At 40.7% G+C, this 17583-nt stretch overlaps 2 protein-coding genes across 5 annotated transcripts; one reads left to right on the forward strand and one right to left on the reverse strand.

Annotated features, from left to right (window-relative positions):
• Positions 1 to 386: 386 nt before the first annotated feature.
• Positions 387 to 5602, forward strand: LOC111269895 (uncharacterized). 2 transcript variants are annotated; one of them, XM_022849805.2, is made up of 4 exons: positions 387 to 515; positions 684 to 891; positions 2018 to 2992; positions 3596 to 5602. In XM_022849805.2, the coding sequence occupies exons 2-3, from the start codon at positions 686 to 688 to the stop codon at positions 2760 to 2762; spliced, it is 951 nt and encodes a 316-aa protein (XP_022705540.1). In that variant the 5' UTR covers positions 387 to 515; positions 684 to 685; the 3' UTR covers positions 2763 to 2992; positions 3596 to 5602. The 2 variants fall into 2 exon arrangements, with proteins under 2 accessions (XP_022705540.1, XP_022705538.1); XM_022849803.2 differs by having other exon boundaries at positions 506 to 556.
• A 2108-nt stretch (positions 5603 to 7710) lies between these two features.
• Positions 7711 to 16545, reverse strand: LOC111269893 (P2X purinoceptor 4). 3 transcript variants are annotated; one of them, XM_086972282.1, is made up of 11 exons: positions 16233 to 16545; positions 15806 to 15949; positions 14809 to 15012; positions 13450 to 13516; positions 13226 to 13342; positions 13014 to 13094; positions 12510 to 12733; positions 10213 to 10302; positions 9960 to 10101; positions 9227 to 9511; positions 7711 to 8392 (listed from the first exon to the last, which is right to left on the reverse strand). In XM_086972282.1, exons 3-11 carry the CDS (start codon positions 14988 to 14990, stop codon positions 8249 to 8251), a joined length of 1332 nt encoding a protein of 443 aa, XP_086828408.1. In that variant the 5' UTR covers positions 14991 to 15012; positions 15806 to 15949; positions 16233 to 16545; the 3' UTR covers positions 7711 to 8248. The 3 variants fall into 3 exon arrangements, with proteins under 3 accessions (XP_086828408.1, XP_022705535.1, XP_086828409.1); XM_022849800.2 differs by having other exon boundaries at positions 15806 to 16545; XM_086972283.1 differs by having other exon boundaries at positions 7711 to 8265; positions 15806 to 16540.
• Positions 16546 to 17583: the final 1038 nt, after the last annotated feature.

Consider the following 17583-nt stretch of genomic DNA (forward strand, 5'->3'; position numbering starts at 1 on the left):
AACCATATGAATCGAAGATTGACCCTACCGAACGGCAACCAGCTACGGGTAAATCTTCTCTCGGTTCACTAAACGGTCCCGCTATGCAGTTACCCATGCGATCTGGTATTGAACTCGCAACTTACACCATGAGGTATCAGTACAGATTTAATAAAGCTTCGTACAGAATTTTGTTGATCAAAGAAGTGTACAAGCATCAGCCGACCTCGTAACTAGGATAGTTGGATTCCGTTAGCCGTCAAAGTAGGACGACATTGTGGGAGGTACACATTGTTGATACTACGTGACGAAAGCGTTTCCTTTATGACATATTGGTCTTTTGGTACAGCTGTTTTCTCTCCAAGGTAATGCTAAAGATCAATTGATATCGGACTCACTTTCCCAGACGTTGCCTTTCGCGTCAGTGTTCACGTTACCCTCGCTCAACAGGCGACCACAGACCCGGGTCGCGCCGTAGCTCATTCAATGTAACTTTTTATTTCGTCGTAATCCACTATTTTTCTCTGGACCCGAAGGTAGCTTCGACACGTCGAAATGCATCGTGTGATTAATAACGGTGGAAACTTTTTAAATATAGATTCCTATGGAATACAATCATTTAGTGATACTTCGGTTAAGGCAGTAGTTAATATTTGATATTGTTGCTCTCGTTGTTGTTGTTGTTGTTACGATCTGTTTTGCAGACATGCGTAATTTTTTTCAAATGTCAGTGTTATTTGCGGTGATAATGGCTGTGATCTGGTCTCAAGTTGAAATTGCCGAGGCGAAAATAGTGCATAAAGTGATAGCGGGTATTGCCCTACCCGTAGTTGCTGGTGCGGGAGCGGGTCTTGCCGGCGGGGTAGTCGCCGGCGCAGTTACAGGAGCTCACCGTGACCGTGAATATAATCTGTGAGTATTTCTCTGAGTATAATATTAGAGATGCGCGGAAATTGTGTTGTAGACCTGTATGATGTCATATACCGTATATAGATGGTGCCGCGTTCACTACTGACTCGCATAGGTATATTCTATATGGGTAAACGATTGATCGGACGAACGGTAGCTAGAGATTTCTATCTACCATTCATATAGCTCCTGCATTAATTTATATTGTCTAAAACAATGTTTACAATTGAACAGCCTTACCTAATATGAATTTACTTTTTTAAGATTGATTTAATCAAGCTTAGCTTAGCTTAGCATAGCACAAATAAGGTCAGTACCTAAACGTACTTAAACCGGTAAATGATTACAAGAGAAACGCAGGCATGACACACGACGGGATCTATGTACTGCATACACCACATAAGCAATTTGATGTTTAAGAGTTGTATTTTTAAGTGAGAGCGCATCCTAATTGATTTTCTATAGAAATAAACACAATGTAAAAAAATCAAGTAGGGACCATTACCACCAAAGATATTATTTTTATAGGAGGACAAGTATGAATATCAAATTAGTCGTATAGTCTTCATTGAATTTTTACTTCGAAATGCTTTCGGCTATTTTTGTAAAAAGTAGCTTATTCCCGCAGAGAGCTCACTGAAGTAATGTGCTGCCAAATGGTAATCACTCGTTTGCTTTTCTGTTTTTCGAAGCCTTTCAAGCAGTCAGATTTGTCTAAATGAACCGACGAACGTCTGATGTTCTACGCATAGTCAGGATAACCCATATTTGTACTTAATTAAGATTCTTTTGAAGCTTTGCCTTAATTGATAAGAAGTAATTTCGAGGATACGTTACACATTTTGCGCATCGACCTTGAAGGGTCCTAAGTCCCCATTGCTTCCTCTGTCGTATCTCTCTGTGTGTCTTTTGTAATGTTTTTTTTTTGTACTGGAGGTCTAACAGGGTCCTATTGGTATCTACAGATTCACTTGTGCTGTGTGCTTATCTATATGTTATGTATCTGTTTGTCTGTTAATGTTGTTGTGAATAATGTTACTGTTATTGTAATGTGCTGCTATTTGCTGTCCTAATTGCTATCTTGTCCATTTGTCCTTCCCTTTTCCCGTGTCGCTAACGTCCTTTCTAGTCCCTCTACTACGTACTACAGAACCTTCGAGCATTCATACTTAGACCGAGCACGGCCTCACCCTTCGCCGCTGCTCCGACATCTGCGCAAAGCTCTGCGATACTCATTTGAGCATCGACGTCGGCCTCAATACGCTTCGTGGCTTTCGGCTTACTCGCCCTACCATTATTTTCGGCCTTCTCACACAATCTTCCAATCGACACATGCGTATCAGCCATTCTACAGCAAGTCCTCATATCACAAAGCTGTTTATCCACCAGAAGGATCTAGTAGCCGTACAATGTCCATTGACGCCCAGATCGAGTGCAAAGTCGTTAGCGAAGATGTCACTTCCTATAGGAAAACATCAATGGCAGTACCAGCACACGAGGAAGAAGCTCATTACCTGTACAAACCAAAAAGTCAAGATGACAAATCCACAAGAGTCGTTCATGAGCATCATCATTATCACGATGACGAGGCAGAGATCGACAGTGAAGGACACGATTTGACCAATAAGGACGCACCGAGCCATTACAAGGACAGCAAAAAACATTATCACCAACTGGATGAAGATAGTGAGGCGCAACACAATTCACATGATCACCGAGTTAAGGACGTTAGCGGCGTCGAAGAAGATTCGTTCGCTCGAAGGAGAGCGATCCGCAGAAAAAACAAGCAGAAGAAATTCCTCAAGTCGAAGCCACATAATGAGTGGCTCAGTCGTTCGGAAAGTGATAACAAACAGGAAGAGAACCGAGAGTAATGTTAGAATTAGGACGAAATTATTTGTGGAAAAGGCTCGTTATGGACAGGTGCAAGGCAAAGATAATTACACCCAGCGAGAATAAGGTTGTCTGACGACGTGCGACAAAGCCATTAGGCAGAAAGCGACAAAATTCAAGCTAACATCAGAACGATATTGGCGTCAAGGTTTGATAATCAAAGCTTATGCCCGCCGTCTGCTAGCTACCATGTCGTTTCGTATTTGGTCAGGTGGGTTTTGCGGAAAATTCTACTAACGTAAACAGAAATTAGTAAAATTAGTAGGTGATCACAGCTTTGTAAGGCTTTTTCGATAGGATTTCTGTACTCATATGTATTGCCTCTTTTGGTTCAACAGATGAACCCAGTCAGTTTAAAACGTTCGACTACCCGCAATCATTTTATCTGTATTAAACTGCCGATTCGACACGATGGTGCAGCAGTGGTAAAATGACGACTGCCTACTGATTGACGGGACAGTGAAGTTGGTCCTATTTCGAAATCGGACGTGAGCGCACTTCGTTTCGTACCGCGAGCCAGTCGCATAAGACAACGCTCCGAGGCAATACCGTTCTATTTTGTGTTACAACGCGATAAATGACATGAAACAGTGGTACAAACCAACTGTACGCTCTGCTCCTTCATGCTGTCCCTAGGATGCATAACGTGCATGAAACGGCGCTGTTATCTGCACGCGTTCACCCATGTCCGCCAAGTGCATGTCGTCGGTTCTGCCTAACTAACGTATATTTCAAATAGTGTAACCTAAGTATATAGTGTATTTTGTTTTAGTTTCTATTTCTATAATAACAATATGCTTACATTGAATTTCAGCAAAGTTGTTCACGTTCACAAATATGGCAAAGGCAACCATGGCATCTTCTATGGCTAGGAAAGAAGAATGGTCATTTACCTCCACAAATTGTCATGAATGGAAGAAAGAAAAGGATCAGCCTTCAGTGGACAGTCATGTTGTCGTTAGTGTGTCTCCCACCCACGCGTTATGTGGGTACTCAACCAGTGTACCATTACGCGGTAAACGTTTTACGAGCACTTCTCCGACGGAATCAACCGAAGTTGCAGCACCAACTTCCATTATTACAGATATGTATATATGTATGTACGTACCACTATGTATCTTCTGCACGCCTAGTGCCGGTTCTACTGACTAAATAATGCCTGTGCGTCTGTCTAATGTTGTTACGGCTGTTAAGAGGTTAAAAACCGAAATGTTTTTTTTGGTAATTTTACTTTGTATTCGGTCTCCCTCTCGCGTTGCGGCGCTATTTTAGAAGCACTTCTTCGTTATTGTTGTCTGGATTGAAACTACCTAATTTTACTCCGCGCAAGCGATTAATGAACACAATGGGATAGAATGGAATACGACGGAAGAGACAAGTCGTAGACAAACCTGATCTGGTGAGCACCATCACTGGTCAGCGCTACAGCACCAAAACCAGCGAACTTCCGGATAGCGTTTAGCGTACGAGCGACGACCGCTGCAGTAAAAAGATAGGCGTAAACGTTTGCGCGAAAAGGCAATGATTCCCACAGCTGCTGTTTGTGTGAAAATATATGTATGTAATGTAACTACACGAGGCATTCACTTATAACTCTATATTGCTTTATGTGAACGTTGCACTGTTTCGTTTGAGTGCGGATAGTATGTTTAATGTTTGTTTTTTCCAACGTTATTTCATCTGTTTAGTGGAGCTTCTGTACACATAGTGTTAGGTCTTCCATGCCTGCGCGTGAGCATCCGTATAACTCAGCGATAGGAAACTTTCTGCTTAAATACAGTCAGTGTCAATAACAGGCAGCGCTCAAATTTGAGATTATTTCACATCTTGTCACCGAAGGTAGCTGGTGCAACAGTTGACCCAGTTCTACTACATGTATAATGTGCCGCTTACATAGTACTTGATGTTTTAGAAGACTGCTAAAGCTGAACATTTTACCGTTTCCATAGTGCCCATTCGATACCTGATAATCGTTCCTGTCGCCTTCGAAAGCAAACCCCACTGTTCAACAAGCGCTCACCACAAATAGGCGCCTACACCTGTAATGAAACAAGGCCGTCGTTTGTGGTCCCGTTTACAGCCTGATCAGCTACCTAAACTTGTTCGTCATACTTCAGATAAAGTCTGGTTAGACCAAGGGCTCCGCTTCTACTTGTTTTTGTCATGATGAATTCGAGAATAGTACGATGCTCAATTCTCTGTCATAGGGAACGCTCCTAGTAAGTGGCTTGTTGTCTAACGTTAAATACGAGAAGCCGCCTAAATTGGCGAGTTGTATATATGTCCGTCAGCATCTTCGACTGCTATTTTTTGTCATCAGGCCCGAGTTTCCATGTGAACAAGTGGCTAGTGGCAAATCGCTTTAATTTTTATCAATACCTTCACGTTTCAGTTGAGTGTCGGCAGCACCGGCAATAACGAAAACCAGAACGGTCATAACAAAGGCGTTGAAACAAATAAAGATAACTGGATTCATCGCGATCAGGCGGGCGCTTAAACAAAACAAGAACACAAAACGTTTCCATATTACTATATATGTGCCTCTTTTTAGCTATCATTTTTGACCGTGTATCTACGGTAACTCAATACGTTTTCTGAATATCGTTATGACGGACGCAGTCAGTAAATGCAGCGAAAGTATGAAATCGTATCGAAACGAAGAAAGCCCTTTCGAATTGCCCACTGGTTCAATTGAAGCCCACTGGTTACGGCTCGCCAGGAAACGTTTGCTTTAATATTTTGCGAATCAGAAATGAGCGTAACAATAGCAATGGTAACAGTGATATCCTTTTCAACAATAAACGTAGCTGATTGCCACTTATACCAGTTTCTTTATACTTTATTATTTAGTAATACTTTATTCTAGCAGTGAGTATGTGCCGTTACTACTATCGAGACAACAGGTTATTAACGTATAGCAATCGATTCTTGCGAGTTAGCTGCGCTTGTTGGTACAGCCTTCACATATCGAAACTTTTATCCGACGCCCCACAGATATGCGTTGTACGGTGATATCATCGGTGCCGTTTGCGTCATGACAATACAATCGTGTTCGTGCTTTGCCGCTGGTCGATCTGCCGACCGCCATGTCTGGCCAATGCGATAGGTCCTGTCGCGTATGTACACATATGGTGCCTCTCCGCTTTCAAGTGCTTAGGGGGGCGATCTACAGCGACAGCCTGCCGCACACAGAAATCCAATTATCTACGCATGATTTGGCGTCACTTCCAGTTCCTATATCTGGTCATATATTCCAGCCACTATCGCTACTGGTTTGGCTGGCTGTTTTTCGTCCCTTTCGCTACTTTCGTTGGTAACGACAGAGTCGATTCTATAACGGTGCTCTTGTAATCGCACGGGAACTGTTTTGCCAACTGTACACCAATGCACAGGCTGGTGATATCAAGTACCTACACACCTTCTATGTATTGTCTCTTGCTTTTGACATCGCATGCTAAAATATTGTACGCATAGAATATCTAGGAGGGATACCGAAATAAGCATTTTTTTTTAAGTTCGATTGACAACATCGAAGGCGGCTTCGGGCATTTCTGCTTCGATGGTGTGCCAGTCGCTCTGATCGGTAAGAACCCCCCAAGGTGACCAACAACTACTTCAGATTGGCGCCTATTGACCATAGTAGTTTCGCTGTTACCTCCTCGCATAATGACGGCAACATTAAACTGTCGTGTTGTTTGTTCTGTCAGAACGCACTTGGTAGTCCGCTGACGATGTTGTATTTCCTTTCATCGCCTGTTCGTACATAAGCATCAGTGACTAAACGTCTATAAACGCTAGACCTAACACAAACATGCCATACAAACACACACACAGATTCGATACAGGGGCAATCGGGAGCGGTGTCTTGATGGCGTTCTTCGTTGTCCGCATGAGGTCGAATCCTTTTGCCTTTTGTATAAGTGTTATGATTAGATCGCATGATAAATGCAGAGGGGAGTCTAGTATTCGTGCGTTAACATCGTAGTGAGAACGAGCCTCATCGTATAGAAAACACGTCCAGAAGATGTTGCGCTACAGGTGCTATTTGGTAATGCACTATTACGCAACGGCTACGGTAGAAACGGAGACGGGACAAAGTAGCTGGCAAATCGACGCTACATAGAGAAAGTGGAGAAAAAAACGTCGAAAGCGTTCAGTAGCCTAGTGGAAGAGCGATACAGATAGCCGTTTGCACTCATAATAGCAATAAGAAGCTAATTGGCTCAAACCCTTTGATCGACAAATAATGTCCTATGCGATCGTAATAGGTTTTCTATTATTAAATAGTTAATCGATACGTTTAATACATAGCGTGATCGATTTCTGCATGAATCTATCTTACTTCATGAGGGTCAAATATGTATATATACATATATGCTCAAAATGTAGCTATATAAATGTCGTAACCGTAATGCAAAGTGACTAGGTGAGCCCAGCCTCAGGTTAGGGTTGCGCAAGGGATACTGTAGCACGAAAAAGTGTCGCATCAATATTCGCCTGTGTCAACTGCCGCATTAAAAACGAGCTGTTTTTTTGTTTACGGAAATCACAAATCTTTAACATGAACATTTAACGACAATTAACAACACTGTTGTTTCCGCGCCCGCTGGATATGGACTGACCATTGCATATGGTCGACTAAAAAGAAACCAGATGAAGTGTAATGGACGTTTTGTTTGTTGAAGCGGAGTTCGTTCGGACGGCAGCACCGAGGATAATGCCAATTGTATGTATATATGTCGGATGATTTATAATGTGCGTTAGCTTAAAGCTCTGAGAACTGTCTAGCTACTTTATGTCCGCTTCCATAGTGTAATAACGTACCGTAGGCGAGCCAGAGGCCTGTCGTAGCTAGTAAACAAAAATCACCAAACAGTCCTTAGTGAACGTAGTAGTCACATAATTTGATAGCCGAACAAAACAAGTTAGTGATAATAATCAGCCTTTATTTATTGATGAATAGTATTTACAGGCCATTTACTTGGCTTATGTACAACGTTGTTGACGGGTTTGGAAACGCATTCAGCGGCTCCGAAAGTATTTACAACAGAGCTTATATAAAAGGCGTTTCGAAATTAAAAGTTTTATCGTTACAGTAAATTGCAAAAACTTGCGTAGTTTGAGCAGTAAAAAAGAATTTATGCGTAAACTTAAGAGCTATGGGATATAGTCATGGATTGAGTCAAGTGAGCTAGCTTGTTCTAGTGAAGTCGACTGCCAGCCCAGTTCTCAGCGCGAGTCAAGTAGAAAGGATTCCAAAATTTCATGTCTGACTATCTATGACTATCGAGAACAATTGACAAAAAGTAAGTTGGAGTTAAGCCTATTTTTTCACATGGCTTGAGAAAATATCTGCTAAACACTAACACTAATTGTGGCGCGTGGTTTCTGCCCCCTGATCTCAACGAAGCGAAACTTGTGTTGTTTATATAGTTCTCGATGTCGGTGGCAATAGATGACAACAAAATCACACACGACCTTCGCCTGAAACGTCCGTGTTGACATTCGTTACAAATGCGGATGGATTACGTACGTATCTTTTAGCCCTGTTCAAAGGAAATCGTATTACATAGGCTTGCTTTATTTCATACAAGCGCGTATGGCACCTCCTCTGTAAACAGTTTAAAGATTAAGCACAAATCAATCGATCACGTCACTTAAATGCTCACCGCTGGGTTTTTTTTATTATTGTCAATATGAACGTAGGTGACTCGATCGGAGGCGGCACGGTCTGAGTGGTTTACGTATATTCCTTTGGGTGCATTGCCGCGGCAACCATAACTGGCAAGAATGCTACCATACAGGTTCAAATGTCAGCATTGGCGAAAGTTTTTACTAACTATTAATGATCAGAAAGATAGAGAATGAAATAAGGAAAATTAGGTGTACTTAAGCCATGACGTTTGTTCCATAGGTCTGTTGAGAAATCGCCAAACAATCCTAGCGGGGCCTATACCGGCCAGATTCCTAATAAGAGCAAGTTTTTAGTGTTTTACTTAAGTTTACATTTAAAAATCAACGATTCGGAAAATTTACTCACTTAACTAACAGTACTATAAGAAGTGACACAATAATAAATAATAATAATAAACTCTGGCGTACGACTGAAGACGTATCACACTGAAGAATAAGATTTCGATTGTTAACGGGTTTTCATTGGCGAGTCCTAGCTAGTCTAGTTTCTTTTAACTTTTTTCGTGTAACTAAAATGCGATCTCGCTTATACTGAACCAAAGGCAAATATTTGAAACTAGCGTCGGCAGCACCACGTTGATTACCAGCTGAAATAGCTTTGTGAAATAGCAGAAAAAAGATGTCGCTCAACATTAGGTATTAGTTACCTTCCAAGCTTTTTAGACACATGAAGCAAAGCGGTTAGGAAGTAAACTTTTCAAAATACAGGGTACTGGCTAGAGAAATAGGGCAGTTCTCATTCATTACTAACCACGGCTAGAAGTCCAAGTCCGGAGCCAACGTTAATAGCAATGGGTATGAGATTGAGCTTTCCAGCACGGGCTTGCACAGAAATGCGGAACGTCACTCCATAAGCTTTAAACAACGTTCGATGGGTAAGATCGTGAACGAGAGCGTGTCGAAAATTCCAGCCACGTCCAAGGTTTGCCTTGGCGTCATCAATTCTGCTGAACGTGTACAGAGGAACGCATTTACGACCTCGTGAATCCCAGTCTAGATTGCAATCCCAGTTCACAACTATACGAACGACTCCGCCCTGAAGTATCGATAAAATGAAAACAAAAGAGAAGCCAATCCGGCCAGCCAAATTAGCAAACTTCAAAATAGAATATTGCGATTTGTTTCAAATCTTCCGAATTTAGAAAATAGCCATTTTGAATATCGACAACCCGTTACGAATGATCCCGGACTCGTTCAGAACGTTTTATTACGGTCCCGTTTCAAAAATGGAAAAAAATCTAGTAAATGGTAATCTACTATTCTTGAAAGAGCAATCCAGGCGATCAAAAGAAAGAAAATTGCGTACAAAATATTTTCTATAAACATCCTATCTGCCAGGTTACTATAAACGCTGTCTTGGTTAGGGTTTCAATTCACGAGTAACCCGAGAGAGGACGTTGGCATTTATTTTGTTCAAAAAGATCAAGTTTTGAATGGCTGATTGCAGACGAAGCTTCACTTCTCTTGGGACGATTCTAGCCTACCTTAACAGCTATGCTATCGAACGAATTGTCCGTCTGCTTGATGATGTCACCGACACGAAATTTCGGACAGTGGGGGTCTCGGTCCGGATGATAGATGCAGCTCTGCAGATAGCTACGATTTTGTAAATCGTCAATATTTCGCCTAAATCAAAACAAAGTTGTAAAACGTAAATTGTTTGCTCGCGACAGATATGAACGATGATGAATATTTGAACGTTGTTAGATATCAGAGCCTAACTATCCATATACTTACAACTTAAGCCGAAATACTGGAAAGTCAACGTAGTTCTTCAAAAGTACAGTAAAGTCCTGGACATCCCGGAAGAGAGGGGTATTATTCCGTCTGAAAATACAGAATTTGCAAATCTGGTTGCGTAATGTATAGACACTTTAAATGATACTTCCGTGGCGACAATTCGAACACCCTGTAGATCTTTCCACAAATCATTTAACCTAATTCCTCAAAATATTTAAGAATAGTATGTAGTAATTAATCAGCTCGGCTTCTTAACTTGTTAATGTAAATGCATAATACAATATAGTAATCTCATGTTGAGTGGGCGTACTTCTCTGAAAAGTCTTCAACCTATATAACAGGGTGATCGCCGAAGCATAAAAAGATGCTGGCCTAAAAAGCTTAAAAGTAGCTTAACAATAGCAGAAGTACTCCAGATAGCATTTAACTAACATAGGCAGCAGAAAGTAGGAAAAGGTCACAAATTTGTGCGAAGGTGTTGTGAAGGGGATATTGAAAATTGATAGGCTGTAGGAACATTCTGAATATTAAAATGCTAAGTGGAAACAGTTTTGACGACATTACGTGGACAAACATTCTGTTCGTTCATTGAATAAGGCTAACCATTTAAATGGCTATGTCTTTGGCTGCAAATTTATTGGTTGCTTATTCTAATTCCACGCTAAGTTTTAGTCTCATTTAATCTTGTTATTAACAAAATAGAGTACAAGAAAAGGCTGTGACCTAGCAAGTTTTTGGGACTTCTGTATCTATCGTAGTCTATATGTAAGAGATCAAGGTGTTGCTCTGAATAGTAGCAAGCCTGGACTTCGTCCGCAGAGGTCTTATAGGAAAACTATCAAGGAACTGGACCTCTCTTTTAGCATATCTACAAAGACTATGCTTTAAGCTAAAATGTGAAACAATAAAACGATCGCACAATTACGAAGTTGGACAAAGAGCTCGCTGAATAAATCCAGTTTTGGGTTTGATTTGCTCTAAGTTAATTTTTTTTCCCCAGTTTATTTAGACCTGCAGTATATTTTAAATAGGCATTATTCACTAAAACTATTTCACTGGAAATAGTAGCATTTTAGATGTAAAAGCAGAGATTTCATTACGGCTATTACATAATCAAGCAGGTACTTAGAGCTAATACGTCAATGATAACGCAAAAACTCATCCTTCAGCGATAATATGTATTAATTAATCATCTGTCGGTCCAGTAATGGTCTCATACACAGTCTTTTGCCGTAGTTTAAAGGCAGAGACTAACGTTGATCTAGGCAACGAGTAGACGCCATCACAGGTACAGTTCACACTCCAAACTGTTAATATTAATATTTTGTAAAATGGCTGCTATATTCAGTGCGTTCTATATACCTTCGTCTAACAAGCCGCACTCGGCTCAGACCCGATATCCTCATACAAGAAAGAACGTTATCGTAAAAGTAAGTAGTTATTATATAAACAATTGCAGTCGAATGTTGGGAGTCCGCGCCGTGAGCTAATGGAGCGTATGAAATCCGCCCTTCGCTAACGGGCTTGCGCCCTCGCTGGTACGCCTTGTAAATGGCCACCGCTCTCGTAGCAGTGCATCGTTACCGCAGTTCGCTAAGAATCGCGGCATTCTCGAACCGCTGTCCATTGCCGTGGCACGTCCCTAGCGCCTTTCCGAAGTTCCCACGGTTCATATGTGGTAACTTCATACGGTATATAGCCGTTTGCTTGCCGAACGGCATAGTCCTGATTTTCCTTGTTCATCCAGTCTCGTTCCGCAGATGCTAGTGCGTTGGATGACAACCTAATAACGCAGGCGCTACTGGAGGTTGCTCCGAGGCTGGCTTGCCTTCTGCGGTAATTTGGATCCCCACTGGCCTATTTATTGCAGCTATCTAACGGATGACTTCTGATGTTGCCTTCGTCCTTTACACTCGAGCAGGAATCGTCTGGGTGGGCAGATAGCGGATTTTCAGGTACAGTTATTCGGTCACTTGCACAAGTTCGGTCGGCGCGACCTTATCGGCAACATCAAATTCTAAGAAACTTTTCTATTTTCATCTCGTCCATATATAGATCTCTAAAGTACATATATATATATATTTTTTTTTTTTTTTGAGTATATATATATATATATATATATATATATATATATATATGCTCAGACAAAGTAAAAAAAAAGTAATAAAGAGTTAAAAGAAAAAGTTATTTGTGTATTTAAATTATTGCATTAACTTAGTACTAAATGCTGCAAGTTCTCTATTCCAGAGCACGTTTGCCAGAATTTATTACAGTGCAGGTACTCGAAAACTCACAATGGTCCGATGTCGTGTTCCACAGGACACCAGCCCCGAACCTCGCAAACTCCCTCGCTAGGAAAAGCGGCCTCGGCCCTCCATGAAGACGCACCATTAATTCGTCGATCGAATTTTCCCAATTCAAAACCGCTTGTTGTTACACAACGGCCGCTCTGCTCGCCATGACCGAGCAGCAGTCTTCGGCCGTCCAGGCAATCCGCATCAGAATGGCAACGCGCATCCTGCCATAAAACTATTTTAAAATTTTCAGCCATCGTTCGATCACTACGTTCCACGTTACTGGCTACTCATTGTTGTGGCTGAATAAAACATTTTCAAACAGATTTTCAGTTTCAGTATACCCATAAATGATTGCTTTTCCATAAATTTTATTTTTAATCTACGATGTAGAAATATATTGTGTGAATCCAAAGTAGCTTCATGATTATGAAACAGTGTTTTATAAACCCGTTAAAGCGCTGCTAGAACGCATTTATCAAATAAATTCAGTGTTGCACAGACCTTAATATTTTCATCGGGACAAAGACCTGTCCTCTGCGTCGTAATGATGAGATTTGTTGTGATAAAAAAAGCATCGGGCTCCTAAACGTGAGTAACAAATTGAACAAAAAAAAAGAAGTTTTAAAAACTTTTTTAGGTTATAGTATGCTTCATTTGTTTGTTACTATAATAACTTAGCAGTTGGGTACAATATGTTTCTCAATTTTACTAACACTGGGAGGCTGAACGAGATCAACAACGTCCCATACTCTTCGATACACCTTAGTATCTGGCACAGATGAGTCGAAATCGGAGTCACGAAGGTGCAACGTTGACGCCACTCCTTTCACCTGTACAGTCAGTGTAACGACAAATTACAATATACTTATACAAACATAATAAAGGTAAAGACCTACATAATGTAAGTATTTAGTTGTTCGGAAAAAAATAGGAATACCTTTGTTGTTGTAGCGGAGCTGGCCGTGCTAAATTGTTGATAACCTCGCTTGTAGATTATAACGAACCTGCGAATTCCCAAATTACCAAATCTAATTCGAAATACTTCCCAAACTCTTTACTACTACTCTAAGTAAGCAACCTATTTTAAGACAAGCTTGTCATAATCATTCGAATTACTGCTGCGTGTCCTATAAGACGTGCAGTTAACATACAGCGTTGTCAATGGAGTCTGTTGTTTTCTTAATCTGAACAATGATATGTAGAAACAAGTATTGCGATAATAGTAATTAAGCACATTGAAGCGAAAGGTAGCGGCATAAGCATGAAAGCACAATGTGTGTACACACAAACAAGAATTTATATCTAGTAACTTATGATTGCTGCACTGCATATAACAGCCATGCATGTAATCTCACTTATGCCATTGACAACATTCATCGTTTTTCATATAGATTTGCAAAACAGTTACAATTTTTTTAGTGTAATGCGTCCTCCGTTAGCACCTACGAACCTTACAAATTCAACTTTCGAGAGCCAAGTTTTGATGGAATCAATTCATAAATGAAGCAGTGATAGTGGCACAAGCAAGCTACTGGAAACTCAGACCTTTTACCAGAGAGGCGGTTCAGTTACTGCCATCTAAATATTGAAAACATCTGTAATGTTATAGACTAAACTAGGACCCAAGCAATTGAAGACTGGCTAGCCTAACATTTTGTTGCCCTAATATTGGTTGAACATTTTACTCATGACTGGAAATTTTTCATTTGTTGTAAACTTTAAAATGTTGTTAGAAAAATTAGGGAGCCATCTTAAGATAAACCAACTCGATAAGGTTTTCTCCTATAGCGTCTGCACATAGAAACTTTCGCATCCGTATAGCATTCAATTAATAATCGCCTCCCTCCCTCAATTCTAAGTGTATCAGAAGCTTTTTGAAGTACAAAATGTAAAACTGTCGTAAGTATATCTCATTATCTATCGACATTATACTTCTACTTGTAAGTACATACGCTCCACATGCAAAATGTACACTTTACAGTTAGATAAAATAATAGGTATTTCAACTTGAACTGACCATGACAACTCGAAAGTGATTGGTAGACGAAGTTTAGTTAAGACTTACTAAACCGCTATTATCAACTAGTGCAATCAATAGAAATGGTTGGTACACAAATTATATGTTTACGATGCTATATTCAATGCGTCTGTCCATGATGCATAAATACTGATGTTATGACATCGCATGCCACCTCTAATTATCGTTGAAAACACTACAAAATTAAGTTTCGAACTATCAGCTTAAGTGTTTCGTAAGCTAAACTAGCAAATAGTTAACGTATGAAGCTTTACACACCCGACTATATAGACGAGGATGATTAGCTGAATAAGTCGATGTAAAAGTCCTATTTTCTTGTCACCTATGTTGATAATCTTAAGCGTCTGGTAATCGAGCAGGGCGTCTAGCATGCGTCTGACAAAGCCCGGAGAACTGTCCTCATAGACCAGTATTGGACATGTTTTTCTTTTGGTATCCATGTAGTGAACCGGTAAACGCGAGCTAAGAAAAACGACACTTGCTTATAAAAGATCGGTCACTCAAGCTGACTAGAGATCACTCCTACTAAGTTGACTCTTTGAAGTTTGAAAGAATATCAAGGGAGTCGCTGATAACGTACATACTGGACTTTGCATGAATGAAGTTAAAAAAGATTCTCTAAAAACTAACACTTTTTGTGCTGTTAAATATAGCCGACTCAGCTACGATAGATTTTTTTCAAGACATGTATAGTATTGGTGGGCTATTATTTAAAAAGATGCAATCTATAAATTGCTTTTAACAGCTTATTGAAAACAAGACAAGATCTACAATTTTAGTAACCTACTATTTACGTTTTTCATGGAAGATATTTTAACGGCTTTAACAAATTTTTGATAAATTACATTTTGATACAAATTGATGAGTTTGGATGTATTATAAAATAATAGATATAGCCCTTGCAATGCGGCATATTCTATGCGGTTTGTGTCCTTATAACTAGAATCTCAATTTAAAGATAATTTGATTTTTGGCTTCCCCTATTAAAATTAGTTTGAGTCAACGGTGAAAAATTCAACGAACGGAACGCTGTGATCCGGTTTACTAACACCAATCACCATTAGAAAAATATCTTCGAACTTCCAGGAGCGGCATAGGGGTTTTCGGATTTACTGATCACAAACCGACGAAAAATTATTATTACATCGTTTTCCAAAACAGGAAAACTTGATTATATGCAAACAAAATGACTACCTTCCGTATTTTAGATTAAATAAAAGCTATTATATCTGTAAAAGAACCGTTGACAGCTGACCTGCAGCGCTTGTCGGCTTTACAGGTCGAAAAACACGACTCCCCTTGCAAATCATAGCATCGTACGAGATACTCGTTGAGAAGAGCAGTTTCACCGGCAACGGCACCTGCCTGACGAAAGCACTCCACTGTGTCGTTTTTGGATCTAGAATTAATGCAGAAAGCAAGTAACAGACATGAAGAGTAATATCCTAGTGACAGGCTCTCTTCTTACAATAGCTTATATCAGCGTGACACACGCCTGTTGTCGAAATCCTCATGCGATTGCGGTACATATACCCGGCACAATGATCAACAGACTTCATACACACTACAGCAGATTTCCTTTCTACAGCTGAGTTGCACAGAAGATCAATTATGTATCCAGAGGTATATCTTTTGAGTACAATGGAAAACTTCAGCAAGCACTGTGATGATGCCGGACATACAAACACTATCATGAGCAGTTAGAGGGACTACAGGCGATAGCCGATGTTGGCATCTCCACGTGCCACACTGGACCCGATAATAAATAATCTTTTTGTGCTACTGGCAGTGTGTTCATTCGAGGCTCGAACTTTAAGAAGCATCAACGCAATGGTCCCGTTAGTCGAAAGCTCGAGAAGGAAACTCTTAGTTGGCACTTGAAAATTTGCGCCTATGTCTGTAGCTAACACAAAAAATATCCGTCCACAGCGTCTAGCAAGCGTACACTCTGCGCGTTCAGCGTATACACCATTCAACTCTAAGTCCATAGCAGGCAAGTCAGTCGTAGGGCCATGACCCTGCTGAGCAGCTCATCAGCTAAAAATGGCCTAAGCTGTTCCTGGCTGATGGGTATTCATGCAACACAATAGATAGCAAATGCTAGCGGCGTCTTGATGGTCGTGTGCTTCTTAAGAAAAATGCACGGCGTCTCCGTACAGCGGGTTCCATTCGGAACATTCAACCTCGACAGAGCCGTTACTCCGCCAACGATTTGGTGTCTTACGAATGGCGATATCGTTATACGCCACAGTAGCAACAACAGGCATCAGTCCAACCTACCTTATCTCCTCTCATGCTCGCCGACGAAATTGTCGACCCGAGTTTGAACTCGAAGATGAAAAAGATTATGCGGTGATCTACACACTAGTCATCACCGTCAGACGCCTGAACTACCCTGGCCAGCAATATATCCGGTTTCGCTAGTAGGTAGAGACTGCTAGTCGATAATGCTTCGGTTTACCTACTCGTGGGCGTAAAAGCGGCAATCCAGAAGCCAAGATGAGCCTCAGCATTAGCTGGGAGGAAACTACAAAAGAAATGATGGGGCCATGATGTATGATAATAGTGATAATCATGGTGCGCTCAAACCCATGACAACATATAATGCGTTACCCCTCCCTGTCGCTCTTGAAAGCCGCTGTCGAAACATCTTGACAAATCGTTTATTGCAGTCAGTGGACCCGCTGGGTTACGCATAGTAAAACTAGAGACGGTTTACTTTTTGTGTGTAACTAATAACTGTGCACTGGAGTATAGAAAAAGAGTTGCATCACTTGGCTCCCTCATAATTTAAGCTAATAGTATTGTCAAATTAAAAAACACTAGCTCTCTCGAAACCATATCTATTGTTCAAAGCAGTTTCTGTGTACACTGATATGTAAGCAGATCTTTTAGCATTTACTCAGCCACCCTGCTATTTATGCATGTGGCAGGCAAGAAGCTTCTCTTCCCCGAAAAAAGGCTAGTGGCAAGTGCCAGCTGGCACCTGATCTAAACTAGCAGTTAACAACTTTATAGGCGATCAAAATTATA

Source organism: Varroa jacobsoni, unplaced genomic scaffold, assembly GCF_002532875.2.
Source record: "Varroa jacobsoni isolate VJ856 unplaced genomic scaffold, vjacob_1.0 scaffold_1423, whole genome shotgun sequence".
Lineage (NCBI taxonomy): Eukaryota > Metazoa > Arthropoda > Arachnida > Mesostigmata > Varroidae > Varroa > Varroa jacobsoni.

Excerpts from the sequence above, each read along its gene's own strand:
- LOC111269893 (XM_086972282.1), bottom strand. The coding sequence starts at position 14,990 with ATGGATACCAAAAGAAAAACATGTCCAATACTGGTCTATGAGGACAGT. Across the intron at positions 13,517-14,808 it reads ATCCTCGTCTATATAGTCGG|GTTCGTTATAATCTACAAGC; the intron begins GTGTGTAAAGCT and ends GGGAATTCGCAG. Across the intron at positions 12,734-13,013 it reads GTCCCGATGAAAATATTAAG|GATGCGCGTTGCCATTCTGA; the intron begins GTCTGTGCAACA and ends GTTTTATGGCAG.
- LOC111269895 (XM_022849803.2), top strand. The coding sequence starts at position 535 with ATGCATCGTGTGATTAATAACG. Across the intron at positions 557-683 it reads GCATCGTGTGATTAATAACG|ACATGCGTAATTTTTTTCAA; the intron begins GTGGAAACTTTT and ends TCTGTTTTGCAG. Across the intron at positions 892-2,017 it reads CGTGACCGTGAATATAATCT|TCCCTCTACTACGTACTACA; the intron begins GTGAGTATTTCT and ends CGTCCTTTCTAG.